This window comes from Amphibalanus amphitrite, unplaced genomic scaffold (genome assembly GCF_019059575.1).
Source record: "Amphibalanus amphitrite isolate SeventyFive unplaced genomic scaffold, NRLGWU_Aamphi_draft 001557F_arrow, whole genome shotgun sequence".
Classification (NCBI taxonomy): domain Eukaryota; kingdom Metazoa; phylum Arthropoda; class Thecostraca; order Balanomorpha; family Balanidae; genus Amphibalanus; species Amphibalanus amphitrite.
Genome location: NW_024883050.1, coordinates 28184 through 47947, shown reverse-complemented (window position 1 = coordinate 47947; position 19764 = coordinate 28184). Strand labels below are relative to the sequence as shown.

The following is a 19764-nucleotide window of genomic DNA, read 5'->3' as shown; positions in this document are numbered from 1 at the left end:
CTACTATGGTTATTTATTACACTATAGTTATATTTATAAGTTGTGACTGCCGTGAGGATGTTTTTATTTATATTTTTAGGATGTCATTATACTTTTCATCATGGGTGGATTTCCCCGCAACATTACAATTTTGGACACACTGCGTAAGGGTAATGTGTTTTAAAAACTGCCGGCGCCAAGTCTCAAGTCCCGTTCCCTATGCTGCACGTCATTATGCCCACATGCAATTATGACAAGGCAATAGGAGGCGGTGCAGCGACGACGTGACAACAGTCGGCACAAAGACGACATATTCAAACGACACTTCACCCAGCGAAGGAGGAACACAGGACATGACGACATTAACCGGTGCCGTTCCACGAACTGGAAAACAGTGAATGACCTGTCACTGCTGTCGCCAGTTATTCGCGTCCCCAGAGATGACATCATATCCTGTTTTATCGAAACAAACGCTGAGCCATTGTGCAAGAACATTCAGTTCACAGGCGTGCATACACGGAAAAGGAACACAAGGCGAGCACGAACCCATGTGTCGCCCCCTCCCCTGTGTCACAACAGCCCTGTTCAATCCTCAGTGAACTGCCACAGGCAGGCAGCCCAGCTGACCAATAGGAAAGCTGAGACCGTGAAATTCGCGTCAACGCTAGTCGTTTTCACTTTGACCGTTAAACTTCAAACGCATGCTATAGGACTATAGGTATTTCATATTTGTGCTTACCTATAACTAGCACGTACCCGAGTAGATACTGTGAATTCCCCTGGTAGGTACAGGGCGTGACCTGCTAGTGATAATTATACCTATCACACCATGCAATATGCATGCTTCAAAATCTGGTCTCAAACATTGAATTATGCCGCGCGTGAATGGCGGATGTGTGAGATTTCGCGATACTGTAGTAGTATTTGAAAGACATACCGGGCTATGCTGTACCTATAACCAGTCAGCAGTTGAGGCCACCAAAATGAATAACTCGAAGCAACATTATATTGCTGCAGAAACTAGAAAGTGAACGCAAGACTAATTTTCTAGCGGAAGTCTTTGGTAGGACTTTGGTGTGCAACGACAATGCCAAAGCCGAATAAGACGTCAGACATGTTATCACTGCTAAGAAAAGCAGTGATAACATTTTTTAACAATCAAACCAGGAAATATGATGAAAAACCGTGCAGCTGAATCTAATGCGCAACAAAATCTCAAATTATAATATAAATGCGCGTCTGTACACGAGAACAGAACGAATCAATATTATCGTGCATAAACGACACGCCGCCAGGCATTAGTCATGCATCAGCGTAACCGGCACGTGGCCATAATTCACGCGGCGCATAAAATTGTACGTCCGACGGCCGTTAGGGCCAGAGTAATTGCAGGACGGCAGGCGTTTGGTAACGACACGCCAATTATTCGTACGGTTGGGTCAAAAACACGCATTAAACATGCAACTGGAGCCATCTGCGGCGGTGACGGTATACCTGGAACCGGGGGCAGCCGTTACTGGCGCTTCGTCTACAGCTGACGGTACCTATAGGTGATCGAGTGATCGGCTAGGGAGGGGGGCTCTACAGAGCCCCCTCCCGTTTTTCAGCAACATCTTCTGAACCGTTTGACGGATCAACACGAAACTTGCAGCACCTTCAGCGGCATCAAAATGACACCTTGTGTTAAAATTTTAGCTTTCTAGCTACCATAGTTTGGCCAGAAATGACGTCAGAGTGACGTCATGTCGGCCGATTTTGATGCAAAATATTGAATTACGACAAACGCTCTCAAGAGCTCAGTTTTAAAGCTAGATCCATTTTCATTGCATGAGTGGACTACAAATACAATTACCTATCAAACTGCTATCTCGAATTTTGAAAATTTTGAAAATTTTGAAAAATATGTTTTTACAATTACAAAATATATATCTTATCTTTTTATTTCTTTTTTAAACGTTTTTGATTTTTCGCAAAAACCGGAATATATGTGATAGAATGCACTCTGATTAACTACACTAGCAATTTTCAGTTCAATATCTTCAAAAATAGCCAAGTTATTCGCATTATTGTCAAAATTTTACAATTACATATTTTTCAAATCCATTTTTCAGCACGTTTTGACGTCGTACAGCAATATAAATGGCACCATCGTGTTCCTGAGCTCAAACTGCATCTGATAGGCACCTTTTTTGTTGAAAAATTTCTATTTCCAAATTTGACCTTTTTCTGACCTGAAAGTGACCTGACCTCCGGTACATTCAGCTGACAATGACCTCAAAGGACACAGAAGACACTTTTTTCGAAATCTACGTGTAAAATGGACCATAAAACATGAGTCACGTGGCCGATACATGATATATAATTTTCGTGACCTAGGATGACCTGACCTTGACCTTAAAAATTCGAAGTAAAAGTTCGTTACCCTCAGGGTATCTAGGGCATCTATCTAGGAGTGCGTAAACCAAAAATGAGCCTGATCAGACTTGTTAGCCGGCGGTCAGAGCCCAAATTGCGAACTAGCAAAAATGTCGATAATTTTTACTTTGACCTGACCTGTGACGTCATCAGTGACCTCGAGGTCAATGAAAATAGGTTTCGCTCCACAGTTTTTCCAGGGCTATCAGACGCCGTTTGAATTTTGACGATCGGCCCAGTAGTTTCGGAGATAGGAGGGGAGCTCGATGGGGGCTCTGGAGAGCCCCCCCCCCCCCCCCCAGTCACTCGCGTTTGGAAAATACCCCAGTCATCCGCGGGTTAACAATGACATCAGCAATGCAGACATCAATTTTCACGTGAGTCGTAAGTAACCCGAATTAATCCCGCAGCTATAGCTGCGGTATATGCCCATTCTGCCCAAGAACAAGCGCTGCTGACCGAAAACCGCCACGTCGTCACCAGACATGGGACTGCTGGTCGGATGTGACGCATCTGCTGTCGCTCTGGGGGCGGGTGGACCGTCTGTCGGTCCCTCCCTCCCTCCCCCGCCGTCTGGGTGACCCGGATTCGCCGTGGGCGCCGCCGCCGCCGCCGCGCCGGTCGCGGAGGGGGAGGGAGGGGAGGGTGTCTGGCCGGCCGGCGGCGGCGGCGGCGACCTCTCTCTGAATAGCCGGCGGCGGTGACGACACGGCGGCGGCACATTCCGGCGGCGGTCCGGGCACCGGGGACGTCAGCAGCGGCGGCGCTCACCCACTCACCCACCCACCCACGGCGAGCGGGGCGCGATCGGTCCCAGATAGCACCGGCCACACAGGGAGCCGGCGGGGCACCAGGGCACACCACTTCAACTGACAACGTGAACCACATGAACTGCTAACAACCGAATGTAGACTAGAGTGATACAAATATACCTATAGGTGGGTGCCTTTACAGTCTACCCACCTCCGGAGCCAGGAAAATGGCAGTGGACGCCGCGGAGCATAGTTCTTAAAAGTTTCCAATTAAAAAAAACTTTCTGGATTTCTTCTCGGATTTCCAAACAAAACGTTCGAAACTTGAAGAATGCTGGTGTCATATGACATTTGTTCACAGGTCTGTCAAATGTCAATAAATAAACTAGTTTGAGTGGCATCATATGTTAACCCGCGCCCCGTTGGGCTCTGCCGAGCAACGCGCCCGGTTGGGGGGGGGCATTTTGGCCCCCCCCCCCTGAGATCTCGAGAACCACGCAACCTAGCGACAAGCGGCAAACGGCGTTGGATAGCCCTATCAAGGAACTACCTTGTGACCCAATTTTATTGACCTAGGTCAAACCGATGACGTCACAGCTCAGGTCAAAGTTCCAATTTTCACCGTTTACAGGCATTTCAAGAAATGCGTTGTAAAATCGAGTAAAATGCATTTCATTGAAACTCATCGATGGGGAAATGTTCTTCAAACACATATTTTGCTATTTGAGGTCACTGATACCAGGTCAGGTCACAGAGGTCAGGTCACGGGGGGGGGGGGGTCACAATATGAAAGTGTCGTGTGATACATGTTATATGGTCCATTTTACATGACAAATGCGATTATGTGGGTCAAGCAGCCTTTGGGGCCAGCTTAGGTCACGTTTTGGTCAAGGTCAGGTCAAGGTCAGGTCAAGGTCAGGTCAAGGTCAGGTCAAATTAGGTCAAATTTCAAAGTTAATATTTTTGCATAAAATGGGTATCAAATCGATGCAGCTCGTCACGGGGAGTTCAATGGTGGTCTTTGTTTTGCCGTACGTGGTCTAGAATCGCTAAAAATTGAGTTCAAAAATTTGACGTCATCATTTTTGAACAGTTTGTTTTCGCTATAACTTGGCCAAAAAACGAGATATCGATCTGAAATTTGGTATGTATATAGAAGAGCGCAGGGACTATCACATATATTCCGGTTTTTTTCGAAATTCGGAAAACTTTTGGATTTTTTTTTTAGTTTTTCTAAAAAAAATCTATTTTTTGAATTTTTTGGGTTAAAAACCCAAAATTTTGAAAATCCGAGATAGCAGTTTTGTAGCGCCGCTTTTTGTCTACTAGACCATATAAAGAACTTTGAAATTGCTTGATAACTGTAGATTTGGTTAGTGTTTCAAGATTGCATGATTTTTGCTCATTTTTGCTCGAACATGACCTCAGTTTGACCTCAATAACTCCTGACCTAAGGTGACCTAAGACTTGAAATTTGGTGTGAAGGTGTCAAATTGATGCCCGGGAAGGTACTGAAAATTTGGCGGCGCGCACGCCGCCGTTTTCTTGCTATTCAGAAAAATCACAGGGGGGGGCCAAAATGCCCCCCCCCCCAACGGGGCGAGGGTTAAGATAGAGGTCACACGACCTGGCTGAACAGAATCTCCATGTCTAAGAAGATGGGCCGTTCGAGCAATGTGATTTTCGAACAGAATCTCCATGTCTAAGAAGATGGGCCGTTCGAGCAATGTGATTTTCGAAAAACCAGAGAAAAATATTCACAAAAAGAAATAGAGGACGATTTTGAAGAAAAAATATTCAAACTTGGAACACAACGATAAAATACAGCGAACCGTCTGGGACGAGAAGTCACTAAAGAAAGCCACTGTCCCACCCGGGCGCCGTTTTGTCATAAATGTCAGTTGGCGTTCTGCCAGTGACGTCAACGTCCATGGTGTCCTGTCTAGTGTCAGTGATGTCCGAAGGATTCTGTTCTGTCGGTGCCGTCCGATCTATGTTCTACCAGCGATATTAGCGCGCTGGTCTGCCCATGATGCTCACATAGTGGCGGTGGGCCGTGGGCCCGATATAGTTAATAAAACTGAGTTGACTCGCGTCACGCCATCCGGCACAGGTGTCCTGTCGGCGTCACGACGCCGCCGTGTCCCGTCAGCAGTGTGACACTATCCAGTGGCAAGTGCAGGACGCCGGGCCGGGATCCCCCGGATCGGGACTCCCCGACAGGCGCGCCCCACCTGAGTCGGTGCCCGACATGCGGGCGCCAGTCACCATCCCGCTACGTAACATCATCCGTCCACGGGGCTGCTAGTTACTGGTCTGAGTCATACGCTGCGAGGAAACATATCTGAGTTGATTTTACCGTAAGAGAATGATCTACCGATCTGGCCAACGGGTTCACTTGATGGCATGGAGAGGCCACAAACTGCTTTTCATGTCGGTATTTATGAGGTACCCAGAACAGAAGCAATAAGGAAATACCACAGTAAAGACCAAAGGTGACGGCCTGACTAAGTCGCGGAACTCATAACGAAGCAGCGGGCTCACCATTCCCAAAGGTACACAAACCGCTGTCCGGAATTTGGCGAGGGTGGACGGACCCGTTATATAACGTCTAGCCCGAATCACTTCGATCTTTAGCTCAATACGTAATCGCAGCCCGCTTGCATGCTTTCCGGCCCTCGACATTGTGAAATGACACAAGGGCACGCAAAGGACCGGTGGTCAAAATCTATGAACCCCCGGAAGCAGTCATTGGACGATCCACGCCACCATGATCCTGTATAATGTTGGCAGCAGTACTGCAGCAGGGCCTCGTTTCATAAAGCTCTGCCGTAACTTACACCTTTCCGTAATTCACACCCTTTCAAACTACGGAGCGCAAATGAAGCCGTTTCACAAAGCCACGACTGGAATTGTTTACACCTCCGTAACTAAGCACATTTGCGTAGTTACCGTAATTTATCAAGCGTTCTACAAATTACAATTTCATGTCAACACTTATTCTTTTTACGAGAAATTATAAAACAATTATGTTGAATTTAAATCTTAAAAATTATTTATGAAAAAACAAAATTGATATTGATGACCATCTTTTAATAAAACAATATATTAAAAACAGCAGAAAGCCAGCTAAGCAGAAATGCCTAACTACGAAAGTGGTGCGGCGCGGCGAATAAACAAAATTCCGATAGTGGCCACAAAAAGCGACTGGTACAGAAGATTTACAGTTTCTTTTTCTCATTTTGGCTGTTCTTTCTTCCTCACCGGGCTCAACATTATAAAATATATTAAAAATTAGCTTCGAATATTCACATTAATTCAAAATCACGCAACATTTTCGTGCGTAGTTTACACCACTGATATCAAGAGCTTGATAAAATATTTGGCGTTAATTACGTCGTTTTATGAAACCCAAATGGCATCAATTGGTCCGGAATCGAGCGTTTGCCGTAAATGAAGCTCCGTACTTTCGATGGCGTGAATTACTCCGGTCTCCGGCTTTATGAAACCGAATTGGCATCAAATACGCCAAATCTGGCATAATTGACGGAACGCCGTAAGTAATTCCTTTTATGAAACGAGGCCCAGATCGCGCCGCGTCGATCCAGAAGCTCCCTCCCGACCAGGTCTCGGCCTCTCCGGACACGGCTGGGCGAGTCGGCGACCTCAGACTCTGGTCAGTGGTTAGCTCTGACTGAAGGGCTGGTAGTGCCTCCTTCGCACCTGTGACTGAAGGGATAGGCTTCAGTCCCCCTGACCTCTGAAGGGATGACTGAACCTCCTGGCCTCTGTGACTGACGAGTTTAGGCTATGCCCCTCGACCTCAGAGACTGAAGAGCGGGTTGAACCTCCCGACTCCGGCCTCTTGAGACTGAAGGGCTGGTCGTGCCCTCTGGTTCTGAGACCGCCGCCGTCGACTCCTGCTGAAGGACTGTTCGCAGCGATAGCCAACGGAACCGGAGCCGCTGACGGCAGCCGTGACAGCCCCAGCTCCGACAGTCAAGTGGCCGCCGAGGGCTCGGTCAAAGGGCACCCAGCGACCGACCGCCTCCCCGCCAGGGGGGGGGGGCACCCGGATACAGACAGCGGGGGGGGGGCGCTACGAGGCATGGGCGGCCCTGAGGCCATGACAGACCAAAGATATGGGGCTGGTAGTCGAGACGCCAGACTATTAGAGAAAGTTACAGACTGGCTGCTCCCTGCTAAATTCGAGGAGAATTGATAAGGCACTTGCGACGTCGGACCTTTGCTGACTAGAGCGTCAGATCAGGTTGAGAATGAAACCTGTCCCAGCTTAACAACAGCATTTACAACTTTAGTGGAAAGAGTAGTTGTTCAGTCCTAAGGAAAGTAAGGACACGGCTTGGGTTGTCCTAGGAATCTTCTTTTTTAAAGAGTAGAGACATAATGCTGGTAAAGTGGTGAGACGTGCAGTTTATGGAAACACTGCACCACAAGATGACTGCGCACTGCCACTGGTGACGACCGTAGCATGGCGATGATGATGGTAAATTTGCTGACGCAGTACTCGGTCGGTAGGATCATTGATCGCTGATCAGTCCAGAAATCAAGCGGCCTCGGTCCGACAGACACGGGCCGTTCCAACCGCTGCCGACCGGCACAGTCTCCCGGCTGCAGCCCACTGCACTTCTCTCTCCGGCGATAGCAGAGAGAGGCAGTCGGGAGACCAGTGGCCTCTCAGCTGTTGAGCAGGATGCCAGTCCTAGCCACTAGAACAGTACGTTCGTTACATAAGCATCACTAGAGCGAGTTACATAAGCCGGGGCGGACGGTCGTTCGCATAGGAAGCAGAGTGGCACCAGGCTAGATGAAAAGAATGAGTGAAAATGTGCAGCGGTCGTCATCGTGGACTGGGCATACGAGTCCAAGATTGTAAGGAAAAGGTTTATGACTGAAGCTAATGCATTTCTCGATGGCGTCATGCAATAACCAGCCTCGTCCCATACACTCGTTAGATGATGAGCGTTCAGCGGCTGTCGGCTGAACAGCAGCAGGGTATGATGAGATGCATACACAGAGCTCAGGCGGTCACCAAGGTTAAGAAACCCATGTGAATTCTACCCACCACCGCCACCACTGTCACTGGGATCAGCTGACTCTCAGCCAACCCACCCCGTTCACCTCTCATTACGTCCGGTCTATCCCCACACCCCGCCAGCTGATCCACCGGGCTCCACACCGTCCACATCCCCCGGTCCACCCCACATTCCACTGCAGCTGATCTGTCACACCCGGCCGTCACGCCGGTCCCGCTCCGCCCGGTCTTTATCCGTCCATCACGTCACGACGCCACATCCGTCCATCACGTCACGCCCGGCGCCGTCACGCCGACCGGAAGTGGTCGGTTTCCGGTGGCGGTGCCGCAGACAGCAGCCGAGACGGCCAGCCAGTCGCTGCCGCAGCGGGAAGCGGCGGCGGCGGCGGCGGCCGGGAAAACCACGCCCCGACCACGTGGCACGTGGCGGCGGGACCACGGTGACGGACGAGGCGGCGGCGGCGGCGGGAGAGCCGACCGCACGGGAGAGGACGCCATGACGAGATTACTGGGCAGAGAGGATGACGTCCATTCCTGACTTTCCTCCCCTTCTCCCGCTTTTCAGTGATTCGGTGATTCAAAACGTTCTGTGACGAGGGTGAAGTCGATGCTGAATGCAAACTCATTCTGCGAGAGCGACGAGCGAAGACAAAGACCGCTCCCCCACGGATCAGCAGTGACTCAGTGATTACACACCTGACTAGACGTCGGTCGGCAGAACAGGGCCCTTGAAAACCAAGAAATACGCCACAGGCCACACCAACCGAGAAACACCCACACAAGCCGAAGGGCAGAGCCGGACAGCCGAGAAAAACTTAGAAATACCCCACACCAACCGAGAACTACCCACACCAACCGAGAACTACCCACACCAACCGAGAAATATCCACATCAGCCGCGAAACTCGCCGACACCAGCCGGCGGAGTTGTTGCAGCTGGTTCGATTTAGCGCCGATTTCCCTCGCTCTGGGTGGTCGAGCCGCCACCCGTTCCGAATCATCACGGATCTGACGTGGGGAGCCATCCAACCATCTCGAATGGTTCCAGTAACACAGCAGCAGGGAGAAAGCACAAAGAGAATGGCGATAGACGTACAGCCCGCTGGCGCAGAGAAACGGGCGTGTGATTCACGTAACAATGACGGTGAAAGACCTTCTCCCAGAACACAGAACATTCTTGCGGATTGAATGAAGGGCATAAGTATGCGACGTACTACATTTGAATAAGAACTTGACACATCCGGCGGGTGCCGGTCGTCTGACGTCAAACGGTAACACCATTAGACTGCGAGCGTCCCACTCCAATCGGAGAGACGACACCAGACACGATCAGAGCTCACCAGACATTGATTTATAAACCTACAGGGGATCGGACAGAGCAAACCAGCCCGACACACCGGACCACGCGTCACGAACGGCCCGACTCCCGACAACCCCCCGCCCAGGGGCGCGTCGAGACCTACCTGTCTCTTGAGGATGATGTGTTTGTTCTTCCAGTACTTGACGATGCCGACCGCCTGCAGGGTGCTGACGATGTCGTTGGAGTTGGCCGCCATCTCCTGGCTGATGTCTGGAATGGAACGGGAGACACACGACGTCAGCCGGAAGAACGCACCCGGTTTGTGCACTCGTCACAGCAGACGTATCCTAAAAATAAACTCCTCAGTTGTGGAATAAGTGATTAGAAGTCAGCACTAAATACGAGGCGAATCTTTTGTAAAAAGGGAATCTGAGAATGACTGCCCGCAACACTTTTGAGAGGCTTATATTGATAGTTTTGCAAGCGTGCGTACCTATATCCGTTTGACGAGCGATTTTTAAAAAGGGAAGCCCACACAAAATATGATTCCATAAACATAACTTGAAATTTGAACATTTCGAGCAAAGCGTAACACCATTATCAGTGACGTGATATGCCAAAACTCGGTCTGAAACAAATTAAAGTCACTGAACATCTAACTCAAACTGCTATATGACAGAGGCACTCAGAGTTCAGATCGTCCGTGGGGGTCTCCGGAGTCCTGTACTCTAAGGGACCTCTAAAACCGGAGGGGGACGACATTGAGCCGCTGACACCGGTGCCCGCCAGTCGCCCCGCTGGCCTATCTAATGGGGAAATGAGCAGGGTCCGGTCTGACCGCCGTTCTGGGCCACCGGGACACGGTCGGCCGTGAAGTGAAACCGCCTGTCGTGGGACAGGCTGGGCGGGACCGGCAGCCGACGGCGGCAATTTGCGCCGGCCGGCCGGGCACCGCGGACCACACACAAAACACCCCTCATCGGGGACCACTGCACCCTGTGATTGAGGAGTCCTTTCTCCGGATCACATTCGAAATCGTATGAAATTCGTGCCCGGTCTCACGGGCCGCCCCGAAGACAATGATGTCCCAGCGTAAGTGTCCCAGCGTCCTGTCGCCGGATCGACCGACGTCAACTTTTCAAACAGCAGATGCTGCGATCAGGAAGAGCGGTGAGCGGTCGCCTGGGAGCCGCTCCGGTCCCCGCGAGGACAATGGACGGTTCACAGAACCATGGAGACTCGGCCCAGTCTCGGTACGGAGAACTTACAAAGCATCGAGACACCGGGCCATCGCGTACCAAAACAATAACGAATACCAAAAAGTCCAAGCAGAAAGCTGAATAACATCAGGGGAAAAGTGAAAATTCTTAATGCGGCCCAAACTTCAGCCAGCATAGATATGTATACCTAACACGTCAAACAGGACGTGGTCCTGTGCGGGGGCAGGAAGTGGGGGGGGGGGGGAGGCGGGGGATCGTGCGCACAAACGTGTCCGCCGATGACACTAAGCAGACCTGTCCCCCAGGGCATCGCAAGCGACCATGGCGTCGTCCACATGTGACGCGGACAGAGGTTAGGCAGGGGAACGCGCTGTCACGTCACCGTAGTCCTGCTCGCGAGGTGCCAGTGGTGTGCAGCGGTAAGGCGGGGAGAACTGAGAATTGCGGACCGGGCAGGACGCGGACCACGGGCTGTGCTGGGACTGTGCGCCTGACACACCAGTCCACCGTCCTCCGTCACGGGGGGGGGGGGGGGGCGCGACACGCTCCCTCCGGCGCCTCCGCCAACTCGGCGTCATTTTCACACTCCACCTGGCACATTTGCATTCGAATCAAACAAACAAAGCGACGCGGCCGACAGCGAGCAGCAGCTCCCGCGTCCACGCCCCTCGTGTCGCTCTGAGCAGCAGCTCCCGCGTCCCACACCCCTCGTGTCGCTCCGAGCAGCGGCTCCCGCGTCCCACACCCCTCGTGTCGCTCCGAGCAGCGGCTCCCGCGTCCCACGCCCCTCGTGCTGCAGTCCAAGCTGCAGAAAGAAGACGCGGGACACACACGCCTGGTGTGTCAGGGAGGGAACAGGACGGCGGCGTCCGATGAGGGACAGGACGGGGGTTCGCGGGCGGGACAGGACCGGGGTTCGCGGGCGGGACAGGGCGGGGGTTCGCGGGCGGGACAGGGCGCCCGCCAACGGCCGGCCGCCAGCTGAGCCGGGGTTTCTGTCGAGTGCTGCCGGAAATACCTACCGCGCGGTAGGCTGCAGCGTGATAGTGCAGATAAGTGACGGACGCCGACGTCGCCACGCCCGGAAAGGGAGGAAAGACAAAATGGCGCCACCGAACAATGTCTGCAACGTCCGCGCGTGGTTGGAACGAAGGCTGCATGCCTTTCTGCCACCGCCCACTCTCCACTAACAACCGAACTGTCGGCCGGCAGATTACCTAAACTAAAACCACGAATTTTGGAAACATTTGTGCACAAATAAAGAAGCCTTACATGCGTTTTTTTCGATCGGATAAGTCATATCAGGTCAGAGACTTCCCCGCGTTTTACTTTCCTAAAATGCTTGTCACTGTGACATGTGGGGCATTCCACGATAGATCGTACCAGGCCCGTCACCCTCATCTCTCAGATTTTAATGAAAATCGGTCCTAGGGGTAATCATAGGCCCCAAAGACGCCTGGCAAAATATCAGACTTCTCAGATCAAAACTTTTTGAGTTATATTGCATTACACTTTTTTAACTTCGGTATGTAACGGTGAGTTTGATGGCCTATAACTCAAGAACGGGCTAAGCAACCAACAAAAAGTAAACAACACTAAGCTTGCGATGAATCAAAAATTAATATTACTATTTAAAAATTCCAAAGAAAAAATTTCATTGCTGAGCAAAAACCTTAATCTTTTTTCATTTGCCTCTAATGATTTTTGGGACCAAAATTTTTCACATTTTTATTTTTTCAAAATAATCTTCATGTCGTCGCAAATCGACATGCAAAAAATTAGAAAGGTGTTATTTCTATAAGTTCCTCATTTTCCCGCAAACAAAATGGGTTTCGGAGGGGTTGATACGACCCCAGCACGCCGTTTCGCTTCTAATAGAGCTAGAGCCTCGCGGAAAAAACGAGCGTGTGTGCCGTTACAAGTCGAAGCGATTGGTACCCGATTTTAAGGTCTCAGGTCAACCGGTAGCGTCTGAGGTCAGGTCACGTGACTGAAGTTACGGGTTCGGTTTTTAGTAAATAACTTCGCAAAAAATGGCCGCAGAGCCGCGATTTTGGCATCATTGTGTTCGCCTAGCTCAGGTGCATCGAATGGTATACTTTTTGCTAGGGTGAGGTCAACTTAAGTAGTTGACCTCGGGTCAAGGTCAGGTCAGAGCCCCTCAGGTCACGAAGCTGGGCAAAGGGTATCATATGGCACATCATTCGATTCGGAAGGTCTTCGCGAGTCCATTGGTGGCTTTCCCGACTCTCTAGCTCGATTTGATCGGGGGTTATTGACGAAAAACTCGTACGACCCTAGTGACGTCATAAATGACGTCACGCAAGGTTAACAATGCAAAAGTAAAGTATTGGACTTTGCAAGGAGTGCATGGAATCACGATACCATGTACGTGGGATAGTTTTAGATCATTCTCGGCGCCAAAATAACAGTTTTTTATATTTCCCCATTGATTCATAACAGTGATGTCACGTGACCGACCTGACCTCATGTAACCTTGAAAAATTCCCAGATATACAAGTTGTGAGACCTCTGGAGGACACCATGTATGCGTCCTGTAACTTTCATCTCGGACAGCTATGGTCATTGGCGTCCAAAACAATGTCAGAACCAAACAGCCTTTTTCACCCCCGCGCTTATAAGAAAGAGGGTTGAATGAACCCTCTTTTCACTTTTTTCAGATGACTCAGACTTGAATTGAAATTTCAGTAACCCGTGATGTCACTAGGCAGCTTTACCACGCCATTTGTAAGCTCCCCTCCCGAAATCACCATTCGAAATCGTTATCGTGACGTAAAATAAATACATTTATAGAAAGAACACCTTCCTAATTTTTTGCATACTTCTTAACAATGAGCCAAATATTTTTTTAAAGAAATAAAAATTCAAAAAAATTTGGTCCCAAAGTCCAAAAAATACAAATGAAAGAACACTCGATATGTCATATATCAAAAATAGCGTATTTTTCGAAATTTCAAAAATACATATTAATCTCTGTTTCATTGCAAGTTCAATGTTATATAACATTTGGCATTTGAATAATCCGTCTTAGAGTTACAGCCCGCCAAACTTAGCGCTGCAAAGCAAGATCCAAAAAATGTTATACACCATAACTCAAAAAATACTTATCTGATAAGCCTGAAATTGTTACAGGTGGATCCAGAGCCCCTGATTACCCCTGAGACCAATTCTCGTCAAATTCCGAGAGATGAGGGTGTCAAATTGGAAAAAAGTGGTAGGGGAGATCCGTGTAAGACGCCCAGGGTCGGTAAGAGGCCCCATCGCTTTTTTTACCAAACCAATGATGTTATTTATTTTTTAATGTTCTTGTAAAGCAGAAGCCCTCTTGAAACAACAACTCACGAAACCTGAGGTATCAGGTGCGTCGCAGCGACTTTTGGTAAGCCTGTTTCTGTTTTTGCCCCTTTACTTGCTAGATATATGCATCTTTATCACCCTTATATATCTGAAAAAAACAATGGCTATCGAATGCAATCTTATCTCATCGAAATTGTCACATGTTAGCTTCAGAATAGACCATGTTCTGGTGCGCTGCAAATGTCTCATAAACCATAAATATTGTGACGTTAAAACACTGCATTTTTTTAAGAGGCCCTCCCTTCGAGGACGATAAAACGCCCCCCGATAAAAAACGCCCCCGATGCTAAAACGCTTGCACCTGCGGCAGGCGTGACATTCTTTTTCAAGGAGTTTGTTTTTGTTTCTTTTTTCTGTTTCCTTTCTTAGAGGTAATAGGTACAATTTTCGTTGGTCATCAGCGTTTGGTTGTGCTAGTTTTCGCATTGTTCGAGCGCTTTGGAAGTGTTATTGGTTTCGATAACACCGTATTTGCTTAGCTTTTCGAAATAAAAGGCCTTGCAGCTGTGTTCGCAAAGCGTCTTTTACAAGTCGACTTGACTTGTAAAACGCCCGAGGGGGGGGGGGGGGCGTCTTACCATACCCATAGTGTAAGAGGCCCTTTTGCAACTTTTTCCAAAATGTTAAAGTTTACGGTTTGTGTACCCCCTAGATTCATTTTGAATGCAAATATGTATGGGAAAATGATGCATGCTCACAGCGCATGCACACGTTAGCTCTTAAATATTATCAGTTGTCTAAGAATAGCAACTGAGCTTAAGGGGGGGCCTCCTGCACCACTCTCCCCTACGATCTATCGTGGAATGCCCCATGTTTCATTTTCCTAGAATTCATTCATTCTCTTCAGCTATCAGCTGGTCATAAAAAAGACGGCACAAAGAGAGCTAAAGAATCCCCGATAGAATCCCTTTCACCATCGCGATAATTCCATGTGAGACGGACGGAAGTCGTCTGTGGACCCAAAGCCACCGGTGCCACAGGCCCCCCCGGTAAGATAGCCTCCACCCCTGCGGTGGCCGGTCGGCGGCAGTCGGGGAAATCGACTGCTATCTATCCGGGGAAGAGCGGTGACGCTGCACCGCTGGCTGGCGTGATTCACACCCCAGACGGGGGCGTTCGGCAAACAGGGTGTGTACCGGGCAGTCACGTGCGCCCGGGGCGACGCCTCACGCCTCACCGGGGGCGCTGGGCACACTGGGCGTGCTTGGTAATGCATTTTGCCAGCTGCATTCCGTAGGTAATACGATGGCTGGTGAGAGAAGCATAGCCAACCATTTCCATTTGCTATGAACTACGTAAGTCATACACACCATCACTGGTTTTCTGAGGTGTACATTTGATGATTTATCAAACATTCACCGATGTATCAGTAATGCTCGACTCACACCAGGATATGCAGAGACGGACCGCAATGCCTGGCACGTTACTCGTCATGTTAGTCTCCAATAATGCGCACATCCCCGAGTGCCAACGCAGCGTGACTCAATATAACGCGATCTGCCCGAAGCTTTTACCATCACCTACAAGGCTGGAGATTGCTGATCATGCTTTTTTGTTGGACATGTTTGTCGGTTCCAACCTCCCACGAATGGGTTATTGGACGCTGCCGGGAGGGGAACTGAAGACAGATTTAGTTGTTGGTAAATTTCGAGCGTTTGTCACTCGATGCCCTCCCAGGGGACACACAAACAAAGAGCTTGATTGACAAGACGCCCAGATCCTGGATTGGATATGCTATTCTAATAGTTGGACCGACATGTTCCGATTATGACCGACTACACCCGGTTCCAGCCAGTTGGAGGCGGTCTGATCCGGAACGTTCTAAATCTGTTTGATCCGAAGAGGCTTTGCACACACACTGACTTGCGGTGAAAATTTAAAGCACGATGTCTTGTCATTCATTGCTAAATCCTTCTGTATCTGTACTTAGCAACGAATGTATGAATTACAATGATTTCGAGCGGAACCAAGCAAAAAAAAAACCTACATAGGAAAATTTCAGTCAATTTTATAACTTCATCACACACCACATTTTGCTCTAGGCCTAAACTAAGTCGTCACTATCTGTTAAACCAAACATGTCAGCAGCGGTAGGGACCGGTCCCCGGGGGGCTGCAGGCCCCGGTTCGCGGACACGGCCGGGTCCGCGGACACGGACTCAGCTCCGGACACGGACACGGACTCAGCCCGGGACGGGGCGGTGATTCAGCGCTCTCCGCCGCACGACGTCGGTAAACAGCACACATCCGCCGCCACAGCGACAAATATGGCGGCGCGGCGGCGACGGCGGCGCGGACGACGCGTCACCGCGAGTGCCGCCGACCCGGCGCTGGACGAGACTCGCCGCCGGCAGACTAGCCTTATCAGGAGAGTCCACCGGCCGGTCGCCTATGAGGCACGCCACCCACACTGCGGGAATGTAGAACAGAGCAGGAAGAAACAACTTTTCGACGAAAAACAGCGAAAACTGGAAGGCTGACGGCATTTGGTAATATGTGGTGAAGCATATCTCAAATCATCTGCTGTAACCACCAAAGGCATGCTGATGATGCAGCTTTCTTTCGCAGACCCGACTGCATACGTTTGATACCATACTTGGCACAGAGAAGGGAATCGCTGGATTACGACAACAATGCCACAGCATGATTTTTTTACATTCCTAACTCACTTTCAAGATATAACGACATTCCTCCCGGTGTGAATAATGCAGGAATGAAAGTCATGGATATGTTCTTAGTCATGGAAACACGTCGGACACTGCTTTCATCATATAGCGTGCTCTTTGGAAACCAGGCCCGCCGTCGCGTTCGAGTGTTCGCCGACCGACAATGCCAGGGGTCAGTGCGGACCGCATCTGCCGACGGCCCGCTCCATGATTAGTCAGTTTATTTGGGGCGGTGACAGCTGCAGCCGCCACGAATATGTCCAGCTACTCAGAATTCAGCACACCGCCGCAGCTGCCGGCCGCACCGGCCTCATTAGCTTAATTATTTTCCGAAATCGCCATTCACCGATACTGGGAATCACCGAGGTGTGTGCCATGGGAACGCACTGTTCGGCGTCCTCGGTTCGGTAGCACCGAGATCGTTCGGTCCGCAATCGCACGGTACTCAGGCGGTCGTACTGAGGTTAGTTCAGTCTGCCCAGTACCGCAGGCCTGCTCACATAGTCTGCCCGGTACCCAGGCCTGCTCACATAGTCTGCCCGGTACCCAGGCCTGCTCACATAGTCTGCCCGGTACCCGGGCCTGCTCACATAGTCTGCCCGGTACCCAGGCGGCCCACTCAGAGCGACCGACAAACACTGCCGACCTTATCAGCGTGAGTCTGAGCAGCGCGAGGGCTCTGCCGTCAGGATCCCACCGTCCCACCGCGGGTCAGCCAGCCTCCCACCGCCATCAACCCACCATCCCACCGCGGGTCTACCGTCAGGATCCCACCGTCCCACCGCGGGTCAGCCAGCCTCCCACCGTCCCATCCCGCGCGGGTCCGCCGCCAGGCCTCGCTGCGTAACCTGCCGATAGCGCAGCTCACCCACTGAGGAAGAGGAGTGTTCTGAGAAATCGCACCCGACTTTTGACCTGAGGCACCGCCAGTACACCCCCGCCAGAACGAAGTCAAGTAGGTTACTCATTGCACGTCTTGTTAAATAATGCAAGAGCCTACAGCTAACTGCATGCCCTATGTTTATCCAGGAAACACTTGCGTAACCGTGTTGAATCGTTTGTGTGAAAGCCAAACAATTCTGGTCAGCACGTGATGGGGACACGTGGGGGCCAGCCGAGCGGCTCGTCACGCGTCACGTGACACACTGGCCGGGCCACGTGGCGCGTAGTTCGCAGACCGTCCTCACGTGTCCGGCGCCGCTGCCACGTGCCCAGTGACGCGTCATGTCAGTTCCTCCTCCTGGGACAGTGAGGGGGTCCTCCAGATGATGGTCTCGCGGGTGAACTGATCCCGGGCGTGACACCAGCCACGGAACCTCGACCTCAGCCGGAAACCCGCGCCCCCACACCGAGCGACAGCCCCCCCCCCGCCGTGGGTGACAGGGGGGGGGGGGGAGGAATGCCGCCGGCCGTCACCGTCTTATCGCTCAGACCAGCCTCAGCCGGCCTGTTTCGTCATCCTTCGGTACGGCTCAGACACTATTGACAACAGCTCGCTGAAAACCGGGAACTCGGCGAGACCTCAGCGGCAGCGGGAGCTCCACCTCACCTTAGGCGGAACTTATTCAGCGTTAATCAGCTTCGGTGGAACTCGGTCAGCATCCACCTCAGGTGGAACTCGGCGGCAACATTTCACTGGAACTTCACACGCTTCGACGTCAAACGGAACCGACCTGTATTCACCTTACGTAAGGCCCTATCAGCACCAGCCCAGGGTGGACGCGGTCAATTTGCAGTAAAGAAAAATGACCGGATGCTTGTTTGGTCGTTATTTGCTGTGCGGCCTGGCGTTGGTGGTATTTATGGCGCGGTACGGGACGCCGTTTCTATTCGGGACAGGACGCTGCGGTGCACTGAGGCCGTATCTATCATCGCCATGGACACTATACAGTGCGTCTACACGCATATGGGCGAATGTGACGAGCATCCGTTTGTCAGTCCATAACAAGTTTGTTGAGTGCTGACGCACATCGGACCGTTTAGCGCAGCGTGCAGTAAGTAGGTACCCACCACGCGCTGTGAAGCCATCAACTCCCTCGTCGCAAACTGCTGAACGAACACGGCGCTGCGCACACTACATAGTACCTACATGCCTATTCAGCCGACATCGACACTGCAGAAACTGCAGACCGCTCCCTACTCAGACCTAGCGCCGCGCCGTCCCCCGTGCGTAACCCGTCCTTCGTCCGCCGTCCGCCGCCGCCCGTCAACCCACTCCGGCCGGCGGCGTCCTTCGTCCCGGCTGCAGCTTCCGGCCGCTCTCTGGCGTGTTGCACGACCGCCGGAACCGTGCCGTTTCCGGCGGCCCGTCCGCCGTGACGGTCCCCGGCCGCGGACAGACGACGGGACGGCGCCCTTCCGTCGCCGCCGACAGGTGCCGGCCGCAGACGGCGCCGGTTGCAGCTGCAGCGTGCCGGCCGGCGGCGGAGCACGTGGCGGCATCTCGGTCCAGAGAGGGGAAGAAGCGCGGCTGGACGGAGCACGTCGCGACGGGCCACGTGGGGCATTCACACCCTCCTCCAAAACAGATCTGTCAGACAGCTGTAATTTAATGAAAACAGCGCTGAAAAACATTACTAAAATGCATCTTGTTAACAAAATGATCTGCATCATAAATGTGCAGGGACGGACACAACAAGTGTCTGAAGCCAGTACGTGCCAATCACAGCTCTGAAGCCAGAAATATGCATACTGCATATCTCCTTGCGCAGAGACAGCAGTGCCACAGCGTCGTCTGTCATGATCACAGAGAGCGACCGAGCGCAGTTCCGGCCACAGTCGTGGGCTACCGGTAAGGCTCAGTGACACCGTCGCACTGCTGTCCTGGCACCTGCAGCCGCCCCTTTGGTAGCGCCGCCAGACCAGAGTGGAGCTGTCCGGGTCGGCCGGGTCCGGGCCGGGCGCCGGATCTGAGCTGTCGCGACAGAAATGCCGACGTCACTACAGGATGCACTGCAGGATGTAGACTGGCGAAACACTGTCCGAAAGGAAATGGCCAGA

At 51.4% G+C, this 19764-nt stretch overlaps 1 protein-coding gene across 1 annotated transcript in view; it reads right to left on the bottom strand.

The window, feature by feature from the left end:
- LOC122373820 (histone acetyltransferase KAT7-like) overlaps positions 1-19764 on the bottom strand; it is a 50444-nt gene that overhangs the window by 4164 nt on the left and 26516 nt on the right. Inside the window, exon 3 of the mRNA XM_043352189.1 lies at positions 9665-9771. Coding sequence (XP_043208124.1) covers positions 9665-9771 — 107 coding nt within the window. The remainder of the gene's footprint in view (positions 1-9664; positions 9772-19764) is intronic.